Raw genomic sequence first — 16,146 nt, 5'->3', positions numbered from 1 at the left:
GGCCACCAACACAGACAGAATGGGAGGAGCCCCGCCTGTTAGGGTTTACAGCGGGACTGGAAAAGAGCCAGGCTGGGCCAAGTTCCTCAAGGCTGAAAGAAACAGCAGGGCACCACTTTATGCAGATTCAGGATCTCAGTGATTTCTGTCCCCATGGGAACGGCCTGTGTGATGGAAGGCACAGGTGGCCCAGTGTTTATAGTGGGATTCACACAGGAGAAAAGGCGGCAGCTGAGGGGCTGGCCTCGTAGGAAAGAGGTTTCCTGTCGCTGTATGCTGTCATTGGTAGCAACTGCATTATATTTTATGGAAGACAAAGTCAGAGGGAATGTACATGTCTATCCCAAAGTCTCTGCTGGACACACTGCCATGTGACCACTGAAGTTTCAAGAGACCGTCTGGTAATTGGGGGTGGGGAGGGTGGTGTTCTCAAAGGAACTTCCCAGTGACTCTAGGGAAGGCGTATTTTGGGGAGATACGGAGAGAGGATCCTTCTGGGTATGGTCAAGAGCCTCCAGTCAACCGAAACCTCAATGGCAGAAAAAAGAAAATAGATATTTTGGGGAGTACACCCAATGGTGGCCATAACAGTTTGGGATGATGTTTCATCTTTCTATTGATGGGACTATGGAGATAGTTGGAAAGAGATGAGGCTGGAGATTTTCTTTTTAAGCACCATGTAAATTCTGGCCCAGCTTGTTAACATTGCACACCAATGGGATATCTCCCCTAAGCAGGCCTCTGAGAACTGTCTATTCTGGGCCTCTAAGTTTAAGAGTGATGCTTTTCTGGTTTGCTTTATTGGTGACTCTTTTATTTTTCTACCATTAAACTTTACTAAAAATTAACATGGAAGATATGGAATTCTGATTTTCTCTTACTCTTTATATCTTTTTTATATAACTACTAAGTTTTCCTATTTATTCTTTTTTAAAATTTTATATATATATTTTACATCATTCTTCATTTTCATACATTGTATGCTTTATCTAGGTGGGAAGAGCACAAGGGGCTATGGTGATGGAGCACAGGTGAACTGGTGATTGGTGACTCTAAATGGATGTTTTGGATATTAAAGGGCAGCCCTGATCTCATTTAGAACACAACCCTTTTAATCTTCCTAATAACTAATATGATACTCTGGAAAAGAGTGTTTGCATTGTGATGTGACATTCAGAGTGTGAGACACAATTTATAAATCGGAAGGAAACAGATGGGGTTGACCAGCCCTCTGGCACCTGCCAACACCGGTCAGAGTGATGATCATTGGCACCTCCTTCAGCTCTCACCCATCATAATGCTCAGGCTGGGATCACTAATGTCCACCCAACTGATCACTTATTTTTCTTTTAGTATTCAGTTTTCCATACCCCTCCCATCCATTGATATCCATCATCCAGATTAATTCCCAACAGATGTGAGCGTCTGAAGTTCTCCAAGATTTGTTACTTTCCTTCCATGTTCCTAGCCTTCTTTGGGCCATTTGTGTGATTTCTCTGACCTTGCTAGTGTTTCCAACACCTCCCAAATTAGTGTCATCTGTGACTTTCCTTCACATGCTCTTTTCTCCCCCTTTATGGATCATTAATAAAGAGGTTAAACAAGACCAGACCAGACCAGCACCACCAGACATCTAGAGTACATGATGAGAGGTGGGCAGGCGCAGCCCTGGACAGGAAGGATGGATACAATGCAGTAGGCTCCACTAGGTGCCTCCCACCCCACCCATGGTCATCTATCACCACTACTTGTTTAAGATTTCTCAGCCAGATTTCATGTCCTGACAGTGTGGTCCCATCCAAGCCAACATGTCATGCTTTGCCAGGTAAGCCCTTACAAGCTCCAGAGAAATCCAGAAGAACTTATTTACTGCACCTGATTCTGCTTAAAATATTCCACCCCAAACCCCAATATCATCAGACTTGAGAGCAGGAAGAGGTGAACTGAGACATTTTACCCATTTTTCTCTTCCAATTCATCACCTCACAGTTGTTTGTTAAGTATTTGTTGGCTTTTCACATTATCCAGTAGATTTTTCTTTGAACAGAAGGAAACCCTCTTCTAGAACTATGGACTAATTTAGTCTCTGGCAATCAAAGCTTCCTTTGCTCTACCCAAGTGTCATTAAAATCAAAGGTAATTAAAGAAGGTATGTTTTTAGGGTAGACATGCCTTAAGACCTGCTAGGAAACATGTAGCTGGCTTGTTTAGCTATGTTCACAGGAACTGATTTCCCGTTTTGATTTCCTTTCTCCTTAATTTTCTCTCACCCCCAAATTTACCAGCTCCACAATATCAACTACATTCCTTGGTTGCCAAATTGTGTCTGTTTTCTTAAGTCCAATAGAGACATGAATAATGACATTATAATGAGAACTGTGCCACACCAAGCACCAGGCACCGTTAGATGCCATTTTCCTCAATCCATTTAATCTCCACCATAGAAGTGAGGTGCACGGCCTTCTGTCAATGAAGAGACAGGGGCAGAAAGGGAAGAACACTTACCCAAGGCCACTCAGCCAAGTAGTGCCAAAGCCAGGACCCAAACCCAGGCCTATCTGCCCCAATGGCACGCGATGAGCCACCCCATTGTACTATCACCGAGGCTCTTGAGCCACTTGGCCTTATGACTATCTTCTGAGGACTTTAGATCCCCTCTCTCCTTGGGGGATGTCCACATACCCATATCAAAGTCTTAATCATATCAAAGGACCTGCAGAACCCTGGGGTTCATGGAAACCTATTTAAGAATCTGTGTGCTGTTCCAATTTCCTCCAGGGGCAAATTGACCTTTGCTCAAGGCTGAGACCCCAGGACTAAGAAGAAGAAATCTTTTTTGAATGACTTCCTGATTGTGAGGACTTTGGGTAGGACATTCAAGCTGTAGTTCTGAACAATAGTTACACAAGTCTGAATGATATATACATATACATATACAGCTATTTTTTAGCGATTCAGAGAGCAGAGAAGCAAATAAAAAAGGCACTAGGAGAACAAATGAAGCATAAACATTTCATTTTGCCCACAATTAACTCTTCTATTGGGAGTAGGCAAATCTCTGTCATGATAGTATTTAAACATCTCATAGCTCCTCTGGTTTCTTCTCATTGGAAGTCCTGAAAACAGATTGTAAAATGGTTCTGTTGCAGAAAATAATAAACTTGGAATTTCAAGATAGGAAGCCAATTATCATGAGGAGCTTAAATCTGTTGACAAAATTCCTTAACTAACAAAATTCTTGAGCCCTAGGCACATTGGGGTGAGGACTGAAATGGGACTTCATTCTCTCTGTAGGTCTTTTTCAATCTTCTTTAACTTCATAAGACTGCTTTTAATGAAGACCATTGCGTCTCACACATTATTCTATGACTACCGTTTTTTCTTTGCAATTTTTGATATTCAAGTTATTTCTTCAAGAGTCAGAGTAGCCACATACTCTAGAAGGTGAAATTCAGCTGTATTTTAAATTGGACAACTTGCATGCCACTGCCATGATAGGTCAAAGATTACCTCAAGAAAAACTGGAATAGAGGGCAAGTAAAAAGCCTGACTTCCCCTTGACCAGACCACACATCTAGGGAAAACAGAATTCTGGGTTTCTACTCAGTTCCCTACCCTCCCAGAGAGGCCTGCCCCAGCTTTGACACCCAAGGAAGAAACCAGGAAAAATTCTTAATTTAACTTAATACCTTCTCTTACCTCACAGTCTATTGGCCTTACTTCCAAAATGCATCTTCAGTGCATTTATATCTCCCCAGTGCTCCCCTGTGTCAGCACTCACAACAATGATAGAGCCCCTATTTCTGCTCTCCCTGCCATGATGCTTCATCATCTATACTGCAGCAAGGATCACTTGATTATATAAATCAAATCATGTCATACCTCTGCTTAAGATCTAATTTCCTTTTCCTTTTTTTTTTTTTTTTTTTCTAAGCTAAAACTCAAGTACCTGACCTTGGCTTAAAAGGATCTATCGAAATGATCTTTTCCTCTTCTTCATTTTCATCTTATGCTCTTATTCTTTACCAAGAGTTGTGGTCTTCAAATTCCTTCAGCCTATTAAACTCTTCCCCACCTTTGTATGCCTTCCCACCTCCTAAACCACCTCCCAAACACTTCTTTATATGGATATTTCCCAATTTTCCACCCAACTCTCCTTTCAATGTTTGGTGTCAAACTCACTTTTTCAGAGAGATGCTCACTGGATATCTTTTATGAAGTAGATTAGCAGGTAGATTCCTCTTGTTAAACTTGATGCCTTCCTGGTTTCCATCAAAGTACTGATCAAAAAATATAAGATTTCTATTCATGTTTAACTCTTTATGGTCTATTTCCTTTAACTTAAGTAAAAGATCCACAGGGTAGAAATTCTGTCTTTTTACTCATGATTAATTTTCTCAGCACCCAACCAAGAATTTAACTGTTTGAGAAAGAAGTGAAAGTAATTGAGAACATAGATAAGTAAATGAATGAAAGAAAAATCTTAATTGGCAATAGCACAAGGAAAAGACATAGAAGAATCCCAGTCATAAGAGATATGTGTTGAATTAAAAATATAGTTTGGTATTGCTGTACATAATAAGTAAAAGAAAATCTCCACTTAATAAAGAAATCTGAACATGGATTGAGGAGGCTGAACCCAAGATTTCCTCCATGCTTTTTTCCCCAAGGACACATGCAGCCCAGTGTCTAGATTCTAACTATTAAAAGAAATCAAGAAAGGTCTGAATTTCCCACGCACAATAAAGTACCTCCTTCTTCATTCTTCCCAAGCAGAGCCATGCCAGAGAGTTCCGCTGGCTTCTGAGCACAGCTTCCATGTGTCAGAACCCTTTCTTCAAGTCTGAGTGCTCAGTGATTTGAACTTGCACTCTCTGCGACACTGCCACGTGTGGGTGGTAGCCAGCTACATTTTTCATTTTGAATAGGATGCATCCACTAGCATCACAGCCCCACACCAAAACTTGTTAATGCCCACATCTGTATTTTTATGAATCAGGTCCTAAATATTTGCATATGTTTTCAATCTAAAAGGACTTACTCCTTTCTAGTGGTTCAAGAATAAAAAACAATCTTGTGTTCCATTCCTGCTCTACTGCCAGAGTTCACAGTAAAAGCTCAAGCATTCAAATGTCAAGACAGATGTGGCACTAGATCTCATAAGATGCCTTGATGAAGCTTCCACTTCACTGAATGTCCACAAACCTGGGACCCCATGTTGGGGTGCCTACAGAAAATACCCCTCATTCAATGGAAATCAAGAGTTATTCACTGACATAAATGATTGCCACATCAAGTGAATTTCCACAAAAGAAAGTAATGGAGATTTAAGCAGCTGCTTTTCCTGTATTTTGTAAAACAAGTTATAAAGTATAATGAGGGCTCCTGGGGGCATATTTTCTAAATCAGAAGTAGGGGTTTCAGAGGACAGTGGTTGACTGTGCAGGATAGGTGTTCCCAAGAGTGCACCATCTTCCTGAAAATTTGATGCCATGTACGGAACAATAAGGTAGGTCATAGATCCCTGAAAACAGAAGTAGAATGATTCATGTGGAAGGGAACTCAAGAGAAGCTGGAGGCAGAATACAGGAATATCTGATGAATATAAGAGGTGCTGACTATAGAAATTTGGGGGGCATACAAAATGAAATTGTGGGGCCCCTTGCTTAAAATTATTAAGAATTTCAAGAGGGTGACAGAAGAGCATTAAACCAAAAGCAGCCCTTTAAAGTTCAGGGGTCTATACACTAGCCAGGTTGGGCTGTTTAAGTGGGGCACAGTAACTGTAGGGGGTGTTAAAGTTCTTTAGAAAAGCAAACTTCACCAGTCTTCTTTGCTTCCAGAAAACACCACCCTTGAATGATCACAGTGAGACAAATAAATCATGTCTGGGCTAATAACTAGAAGTGGTAACAAAGGGAGGGGCTGTCAGGGTTGTTAAGTTAATTCCAATTTGCAGCAACTTTTCCCAAATTATGATTCATTTCAGCATCAAAACAGCAGATTTAAGCCAGGCCCTTCTGATGCTATTATGAGCATATTACTGATGCCTAGTAAAATAACTTCTTGTAATGTTTCTTTTATAAGCATCATAAATCAAAATATTCAAACAGTTAATTTTTAATGTGGCACTCTTATCCATCCTTAGTTATAAATTGAATGTCTCCTTAGGTCCTACAGATTGTAATGTGATTCATACAGGTGAGATACTGTTCAAAAAAGAAGGTTCCCCTAATATTTCATTATTTAAATCTTTAAGATATGATTTAAGAGCCTGAGGATACTTGAGCAAACTTGTTTAAAGGAATCATAAAGAAAGATAAGTAGTTTTCCTCTCAAGCCTATAAAATGTATTACAACATATTAAAATAGGATTACATATTGACTAATTTTCAGAAGTCACTTGATTTCCAGGGCTATATGGGGTTTGAGGAAATTCATGAAGGAATAAAGGAACTTGGCACCAATTCTACCTTGAAGATGACAAAAAGGTGCCTGTCTTGTGGGATGACTCTGTGGAGGTTGTGAATCTTATGAAAGGGCAATAAAAATTCTTATTATTCAGGAGAAGGCACACTGCCGCCTGGTGCCCCAACACTTACAAGGGCAGAGGAAGCAGAGTCCTGAGACAGGACCTACATTTCTAGACAGCCCATCTAATTTGTGCAATCTCCTTTGCCCACTGACTCCATGCACATCTTTGCTGGTTAACATTATGAACCTTTACTTCTCATTTAATATTATTTTGACTCAATTTGTACTTTTATTAGTTTTTCTGGACAAGCTTGCTGTTTCTCCTAGATAAGTTTAGGGCTTCTCAGACAAAACTTTTGGGGTTTCTCTGGTCTCCCATCTCCTCATTCTGACACCACTCTGCATTTGAAAGAGTTAATTCCGGTGCTTCAAACAGGAAAAGGAGGAGAGAAAAGATATTCTGATGTGACCAGGAGGTGTTATTTCTTTACTATATGGAAAATACCAAGTCTGAAAATTAACACCCTGGGTCTTCCAACCCCAGACCCAGAGAAAGCCTCTGAGGGTGTCTGCAATAGAGCCAGCCAAATAGAGAAACACACCACTGAAACGGTCACCCCAGGGCAAAGTGCACAGTTATTATTTTAAAATGCCCTGGAAGCACTGCTGTCACGAGCTAACAAGGTTAAGGCTGGGAGGGTGGGGAAGGCACACCTGCTACACCTAGGGTTGCCTCTTTAGTCATATACCCGATGACACTCCAGCATTGTGACATTTCATGTTTCCCCAGAAAAAGAAGTGCACATTGAATACTGTTTGAATATAAAGGATCACCATGACTCACAATCTACCATAGTCCATGTTCTGAGCATAATGTGCTAGGCAGTGTCATTGACATCAACAGCAGATTGCAAGTCACCACAGGTAAGTCAACCCCAGGGACCCTGTGTCTTGGCGCGAAAAGTAAACAGCTGCAAGTATCCTGGACAGGGGTAATTCTCAGCAGTGAAAGCCACTAGAAGTCACTGTTTCATTTATAACCAAGTGGCAAATTACATGTACCACAATTTAGTTACAATGCAGACAGCACAGAAATAAAAGGTGGGTTCTTAGAAGCTAACAATCAACCTTTAAAGGAGCAAAACCCTCTGAAAAATGCAATATTTGATATTTACAATGCAAACTCCATAGAAATACAATTGCAAAAAAGCAACAGATACAATGCCACTGATAACACCTGTTGATATTAATATTTCTGTTCTAATTTGTTTAAAAAGTTGCAGTTACCCATTCACCACTCCTATGCCTTGATCCTTGTGTTTTCTTCAGAGCTGCCATAGAAGATATACAACAATCCATTAAACGAACTTCTTAGAGATGAGTGGTTCAACTCCATGGGGATAAATAGTTTCATTTTCCTTATTCCTTTCCAAACATTTGACACAACCAGAAAGACGTGAGAGCCACACCACACTGGCATATCTGGTAAGAGCAAGCAGTCGGCTGAAAAACCACGACCAGAGAATTGTGACAATTTCTGAGTCTGCAATCATGCCTTTAAAAGTGTATATAAATCCTAGCAAGGGCACAGTTTACATCTTAAATAACAGAAACATTTGAATCGTGCTGAACCCAGCCCCAACAAGGCAGAGGAATCATGTGGTTGCAGGGTTGGGGGAAGCAAGGAGGGGGCTCTTGGGGATGGTCACAAGACAGAAGCAAACACAGGCACAGTCACAGACATCAGCCAACACAACTGAGCACGCACACAACACTAGAATTGAAGTTTTAAAGGAAAAAATGACATAAAAGATGGTTTCTCACCCCTCAAAACAAAACTGGAACTTTGGTTTACAGGCCCGGCTATGCCCATATGCCCTCCTCGTCATCCTGTGGCCGGCACGGGGTAGGGAGGTGCACGGAGAGGAGGGAGCACCGGAATGAAAGAAGAGAAGGTTAGTTACACCGTGATGTACTGCAAAGGCACACTGAGCGTCACTATGTTTTTTAATCTTACAGAACAAGGGGGAAAAAATCCATAGTAACTTAAGTTCCACATCATCAACTTGTCAAATACATTACTGAGTTTTGTATCTATGGCAACCCCCACATAAAAACATTCCATCCACCCAGCTCTGACTGTGTCAAGATTGGATTAGAAGATTAAAATTAGTCTACATTAGCAGATGATTATTTTTTGGGAGAGTATGCAATCTGAATTGCATATGTCTAAGTAGTAGATTAGACCTCTTAAGCAAGCAGAGAAGTAATTATAGTAATCAAATACCCTTAATTTCTCTTAAGCTTAAAGTATCAATAAAGGTTGGAGAAGAATTAAAACACACACACTCACACACCGCCACCTCCATCCACTTGATGGAATGCACTTTGGTGGCATGTGGTAATTCACAGTGGCTGTTTCATAAAGGCGCCACATAAGGTGATCTTCTCCATCTGGCCGATTCTACTTTGCTTTCAGGACTGTCCCATGGAGGGCATGCCATGGGACAGTCATGCATTTTCAATCAAATAAGTTTCAAAGAGAACTTAGAAAAGAGAGTAAGCTTTCCATTCAATAGAATGTTGGTAATGAAGAAGCTTTGTTTAACTTAAAATTGTGTTCAAATGCAGATAAACTGAAATCGATTTGGTTTAAAATCGTGTTGTCAAAACTTTTCCAGCATGGCCCTGGCCACTTCCCTCACATGGCAAAGCAGCCCCCAAACACAGAATTTAAATCTCTGAAGACATACACACATCCACCAACACATAACCCTGATTTGAACCAGAATTTGACAGTTTGCTGCTAAGCTAGAAACAAAGTTTAGGGCTGGGTGGTTTTCATCCTGGTTTTACACATACATTGAAGCTGTGTTCTTTAATAAATTACCCACCCACCCACACACACACACACACAAACAGGGTTTGGTGTTATTTGTTTCTTTGTTTAAAAACCAAGAACAGGGAATGTTTTCTCATTATTTGGATGCTTTTTGTGTAAGTTCTAATACTAGGTTAAATTGTATAATTAAGTCAATGTTGGACCATTTTCAATCTAGAAAAATAGCAATTTCATATGTTCTAACTTAATCTTGTCAATAGGCCAAAGTAGTTTTCATCTACTCAAGGATTTAATCTGCAGTCTTTGACTAAGTTTTCATATAATTTGTTTCCTTAGTATTTACATTTTGTATGCATTTAAAAATATTATTCCAGACTCCAAAGCATTCACAGTCAAAAATCCTTGATGGACTCCAGTCAATCTTTGTAGTTTGAAGTGGATAACCCATTGTGACACTGCACCCATCGTTTAGACAGGAACATTCTAGCAAAAACTAAGATACAACAATTACATTAGATGGGTCTTCTCATGTAATTTTACCTGTGATAATTTATCACAGAACAGTCTAGAATTTCTTTTTCCTACATAACTTGTGAAATAAGTATTTTTGTATTCATTAGAATTTCTCTGGGATCCTGGAGAAAAACATAATTGATGTCTCTTTTTATGCTAATGAAGAAGTAAAGTCTGCCACATGGGACCCTCAGGCACAAACAGGGTCAAGGGGTCTAGCAGTCCCTGGAAGGTCAATGCTGAAAGTTGTGGGCATGTGTTTAAGTATATTTTTCTGGAAGGACGCCCTAGCTTTTCTTATAAGGGTTTTGACCCCCAAAGTCACTGCTGTAAGAAAACTCCAATACAGAGGGATGCTATAATGTGCCAAAGTCACACACACACAAAAATAATAGGCATTTCCTAAAATTCAGCCCCCCATTCTTACTGTCTGCTTCCTAAGTGGCCATAAAAAATAGTTTCTAAAAACTTTTACATTTAAAAAACCAACAGTGTGTCTACATTCAGCACATTTCAGGTCCACTCAAGGAGGGTTTTAAGTTTTTAAAAAGGGAAAATAAAGAGAAAAGCCACTGCTACTGAAATCACTATTTTCTTGACAGTGAAATGTGTTGTAATGCAAATCACTTTTAGAAAATTAAATATATTAAAAAGTAGTAATTAATTATGATTGAAACAGACAGGAGTTGTAGCTTGAAAATATACACTGCCAATATCACTACTGTGCCTCGTCCACCATAGGAATAAAAAGGAGCTCCCGGATGTCGAGGGTTATTAAAAACCAGATGTTGAGATCGACGTCTTGTATGCGGGTGAATAAAGTAAAGAAATATGACAGTCCAATATAAACTATGCTAACATTTAACATGGCAGAAATGTGGATAAATTTCTTTAGTGAACTTGGAATATTATGCATTTTTTTCAAGTTTTTAGTTTCAAAAGTTTAAAGTTTTTAAAAGAAAATCAAAAGGGAAGGGGTGGCCCTTCTAGTCTCTCTAATCTTCAAAGCTTAACATGAATTGACCCTCATCACCAAGTGATCTGGGTCAGACTGAGTGTCCGCTTGGGGAATAAAAACCAAAAATGCAGGAGCTAATCAGAGAGGCAGCTCCCAGTATTTCCAAACGTTCGCAGCTGTGAGGCACCGGGACTGCCTGCCTTCCCACATGCAAATGGGAATTTGCTCGGCAACCTTACCGCACAGAAATGAAAATTTGGGGACCAAAAAATAAGAAACAGATAAATATCATTTGATGTCTAACTTCATGCCAAATTATTTAGAAATACTTGGCACTTTCCAATCCATCTATCAGGCTGGGGAGAGTCTGTTTCCTCCCCTTGTTTTTCTGTTTCCCAATGGACTTCAAGTGGCTGTTCTGGATGCTGACTGGTGTCTGCTCCCTTGTGAGTTCTGTGCGAATGAATGCTGTGCCAGGGGCTGCCAAAATATCTGGATGGGAAGAAAGCCTCCCGTCCATCAGTCATCTGTGAGCTTTAGTCCACAACATCTGCGAAGGGGAATACCCAAGGTGGGCTGATATGCAGAGCTCAGGGACCACAAAAGAGCAAACTGTGAAGAGAGGGGAGGCTTCACGATCATATAACTCTGTTTCCGTGGCTCCAGGGTGGTGCCAGGCTTAATGTGTACACTGGTCCCTGACACTGGGTCTTACTGCGGTCCTCTAAATAAGGAGATAGCTGAAATTTCTCTAAGGATGCGTCACTCAGAGCAATGTCAGACAGAATCTAAGGGCAAAGGGACTGAATCATCGCTAACAGGACAGGAGTTTTGCTGTGGTGGGGGGGCTTTCCTTAGCTCCAGTAAAGCAGCTCTAGGGAGGAACTTAAATTCTGACATGATAAACGACCAAGGCACAGCTTTATTTGGTCTCATTATGAAGTAGGTGCAGCCAATAGGCAAGCCTCAGCCCATAGCTGGGCAGTCTTTAGAAATACCTGCAACTCTCTTAGTTAATAGCTGGTTTTCTGTTTGAAATTGGAGGACTCGGTTTCTAATGGGGACCTTGCTGTCACACCTGTCCTAGCTGGAACAGAATGAAATTATGAAAGCACCATCTTCAAGCCAGCTTACTGTCTCTTTCAGAACTCAGTTGGCTGATTCAGCTAGGAAGTTTATCCTGCCTTCCCTGTGGGAGGGAACACGAGGATATCGACCTGCTTGGGACAGGGTCTGATGTGGACCATAACTGGAATCTCTGACACTTTCTGTAAACCTTACACTCCAGGACTCTGCAATCTTTAGCTGCACATATCATGAAAGGACCACAGCATCAAATGTGTCACATGCCCTGTGTCCAAGCCACAACTTGACATTCCAACCTGTCTGGAGCTGGGAAAGAGAAGTGTGCATCCAGGAAAACAACAGGTGCGAGTGTAGGAAACGGGAACCCCCAAGTCTCAACAGGGGCACTAATAAGTTTTCAGTTAGGGCCAAGTGCAAGCCGCCTTTCCTCTAAAGTCTTCCCTTTCATGTCTTTCATTTCTCCTGCCTCCTGGAATGCTTAGCTCATGGGTAGATTTCAAGCAATGTGGTCAGGAATAGCTATAAACTCTTATATGACTTGAATAGGATACAGTTTATGGGACCTTCTTCAGGCAAGTCCCCCTACCACCAAAATAGGAAAGTCCAATGAAGGTTCAGGTGCCAGCTTCCTGCTCTATTTCAGTGTTAACGTTAGCTTACTTCTGACCTGCTCTAAAAAATGAGCCAGTGGGTATTAGCTTCTGCTTTAGAGAGAGTGATAACTTTCCATGTTTCTTCACTGAGCCTTACCACACCCCATGCCACAGGTGTAGAAAGGAAAGCTCAGAGCGAAAGATCAGGTAGCTCGCCAAAGGTTACCTGGCCAGAAGCCATGGAACCAGGGTCAAATTTCAGTCTGTCTTTCCACAGAGATACACCCTTCAGGCATGTGAGCTATGGGACAAAAAAAGAAGTGCTTGTTCTGACCCCACAAGGGGTTTGCTGGTTTGGCTCAGCTCAGCTCTGCTGTACTTTGGACTCTGTATTGACCCTTCCCAAGCTGCTGAAGCTGCTGGCTGGAGTCAGATGATACAACTTTGGTTGGGTCCCTCCAGCTCTTAGAAGAAAGAGAACCTCATATGCCACAGCAGCTGTCCCCAACACATTTCAAGGTAATACTTCATCCCTTCACACTCCTTTGCCATGGCTTAGATGTGAGAACTTAGCAAATATTTCCAAGTAAGTAAGCACATGTGGCTAGGTGCTTATGCTTTGGAGGGACTAGACTCTGAGAATGCTGCCTGGATGCCAGAGATCCTCAGGGTCCCCAAGATTGTGTTTACTTGTTTTTCCCTCCAATGGTTTCCTCCCCTTCTCACTGCACTAGAACATTCTTGCTTTTTCTCTCTAACTTGGCTGATGGAAGCTGAATGTCACTAAGGAGAACCATGACAGAAGCTATCCAGATTTTGACAGACATACTGAGAGCTTCCCAAGGTATAGGCAGAGCCAGGGCCTATGCAGCTGGTGTGGGTCCCTCTCTGCAGTTTAGCTTATGTGGACCCCTGAGGCCAGGCCACTATCTGAGTTCTCTTTGCCAAGTCATTGAGAGCATTATAGAGTGCGGAGGCTTTCTCCTTTACTTCCAATGCAGCATTTTGGGGCATTTCCTAAATTTGAGGGGATGTTATTGTGCACCTACTTGAAGAAACTAGTTTTCTATTATTTCCTGTAGGCCAAAGTAATTCTGACAAACCAGTCTTTGGTGCATGGTACCAGAGCTCTCCGCTGAAAGCTACACAATGCCCAGCCGAAGATGAAAATGCTGGCAGGCTCTCTGTTGGCCAAAATATAGACTGTCAGAGCCCAAAGTCAACATCTGCTAAAAGCTGAGCCATTTCCAGATAGCCATAAAAAGGGGTCTGGGTGCGGAAAGACTTTCTTTCGTTTCCTCATCCATTGGTCTCAGTGCTTGGCTTTGCTACACAGTGAAAAGTTAGGTTTCTAACATGATTCTGCTTTGCCATTTCCTGACTAGTGGGCAGCACATCTCATCTCCTGGTTCTTGCCTCTTCATTCCCTCATTTGCCTAAACAAAGAAAATGGAATCCTACCTTGACCTAGGTACTTTATAGGGCTGCTGTTTGAAAGAAACTGGAAAATATCAACTATTTGCAAGGATCACAATGTAAACCAATGTAACTATTGACATTTAGAGCATGTTAATATTTAAAAAAAAATTGCTACTGCACTAAGGCTAAACATGTGCGAGTATAGAACCTGATAATATATAAAACTATCAACTATTTTACTATCTTTGACTATTGAAAGGTTGAGTTTCTTCAGACCATGATTATATGACACTGAAGCAGAACTTTCAAAATATTTTTAAGTAAGTAGTCTTCAGAGTTTACAGGTGTGTGCAATGTACACTTAATGGATGTGTCCAATTCTCTTTTCGCCACAGTTCAGTTATCTTCAGGGGATGGAAAGTGCCTGGAGTGTGTAAGTCAAACATGAGCCTTATTACATCAGTTTCAGGAATAAAGAGAGGCAACGGTGTTTAGCATTATAAAATGGATTTCCCTGCTTCCAGACATTTCAAGGTTGGCCACCCCCTTTCAATGGAGGAGCTGAAGTGCTGCCTCTTAGACAAATGTGACTGGATTAAAGCAGCAAGTTGAAAAGGAATCAACCTCTAGTGTTGCCAAGATGAGTTACATCTACAAGCTGGGGTGTGTAGACTGTGTCTGAAAACCCCTGTCAACTCAAAAGATACTGCAACAAATCTCTTAATGAAACCCTAATACTGTAAACAAAGTTTAAAACTTAGAGGAATAATTAAAAGGGGGGAGGGGAGGTTAGCCAAGATAGAGTAATACTGAAACCTCCAATAAGCTCAAATCTCCTTTAAGGAAAAAATCCTAACAGGACAGTCCCAATACATTAAGCAGCTCTGTCTTTTCCCATATATGAAGCCCCTCCCTGTCAGGGTTGATTACACCATGCCCTCACTAGCTTACATGGAAGAAATTAACATCACATCCAGACTAAAGAGCAGACTCACCTACTCATCTGCAAAAGCAGCTTCCCAATGGCAGCCCGTCCCCCCACCCCACCCCCCCACCCCACCCCGTGATGGCTGGGTGAGCATGTAACTGCAAGTGGGGGAGGGGCAGTTAAATATCTCCCACAACAGTTCAGACATTTGTCCTTATTTCCTCCTTTACCTGTGGCCTCACAGAAAACCGAGACAGGGTCATTCTCCAGTTTCTGCTGTTAAAAACAAGTGAACAAATACACTGCCACCTTTTTATCCTGATGGTGAGAAATAACACAGGCCTTCTGGTTCATGGTGTGGTAGCTTTAATATTTTTAGTAAACCTTAGAGTGATAAAGAAAAAAGCAGCATCTATGCTTTCTATTTCACGTAGTTTTTTTTTAGCCTGCTGCTTTTTAAACATAGCATCTTCTATGATTAAAAAATAATAATAAAAATAAGTAAGTGCCAGAAGATGCAAGGCATCACAAGGAAAAAAGGATTTGCGATTATGTGCGGTGATAGACATAAACTTATTCCGGTAGTCATTTCTTAATATATACATCTACCAGGTCACTATGGTGCTATTCTAAAACTAGCATAATTTTATATGTTACTTGTATCTCAATTGAAAGAACCAAGAGCAAGGGGTTCACAGAATTTACTTCAAAGTGGATCCAGCCTCTCTTTGACTCTGTTCTGAGGGGACTGGCCCAGGAGAGGAAACAGCTGAAATCTCTGATGACCCACTAAGCCTCAGTTCAACAGGAGGCTTCATCCCTACATGAAGACAAAATCCACATGAAGTTTCTTCTAAGAAATGGGCAATGTAATTAGATTCATAATGCAAGGGAAAAAACCACCATGCTATTTTCTCTTATTTGAGAAAGCTTCAGACATCTAGCTTGGATGAGAAACTGGTCTTAAAAGTCTAAGACATGTAACTTTTCTTATCAGGTCACTGTTTGGAGAAACTAAAAATTCCTGTTTTTTCAGCTGTTCTGTAACCACACTTAGTAGGCTCTGATAGTGGGTAGTTAATTTTTCTTACACATAGGAAACATGAAAATGTATTTACACACATACAGACACATATATGTATATATAATACACATCCAACATGCACTCAGAGGAAGTTAAGGAGAGAAATATCTAGTTCAACATGATCTTGAGAAATTCTTCCATATGTGGAAAAGTCTTCAGTTCTTCTGACATATAGTGATACATACATATATACACACAGGGCACTGTGTATACATTTATCCCACATTCATTTAACCTCAAAACATAAAA

General features: G+C 40.9%; 1 protein-coding gene across 5 annotated transcripts in view; it reads right to left on the bottom strand.

Moving 5' to 3' along the window:
• ERC2 (ELKS/RAB6-interacting/CAST family member 2) overlaps positions 1-16,146 on the bottom strand; it is a 782,253-nt gene that overhangs the window by 151,933 nt on the left and 614,174 nt on the right. For 4 of the 5 annotated variants that reach the window (XR_001145038.1, XR_001145039.1, XR_001145040.1 and 1 more), the window contains one exon: positions 8,299-8,364. Coding sequence is in view for 2 of the 5 variants with exons in the window: in XM_012720433.1 (XP_012575887.1) it covers positions 8,338-8,364 (27 nt within the window). In the remaining 3 variants the exon portion in view is untranslated. Of the gene's footprint in view, positions 1-7,881; positions 7,957-8,298; positions 8,365-16,146 lie in introns of those variants that run through there. The other variant, XM_012720434.1, reaches the window with a different exon arrangement.

Source organism: Condylura cristata, unplaced genomic scaffold (assembly GCF_000260355.1).
Source record: "Condylura cristata isolate star-nosed mole 26May11 unplaced genomic scaffold, ConCri1.0 scaffold00004, whole genome shotgun sequence".
NCBI lineage: Eukaryota > Metazoa > Chordata > Mammalia > Eulipotyphla > Talpidae > Condylura > Condylura cristata.
The sequence above is the reverse complement of the archived record's forward strand: the minus strand, read 5'-3'. Positions and strand labels throughout refer to the sequence as shown.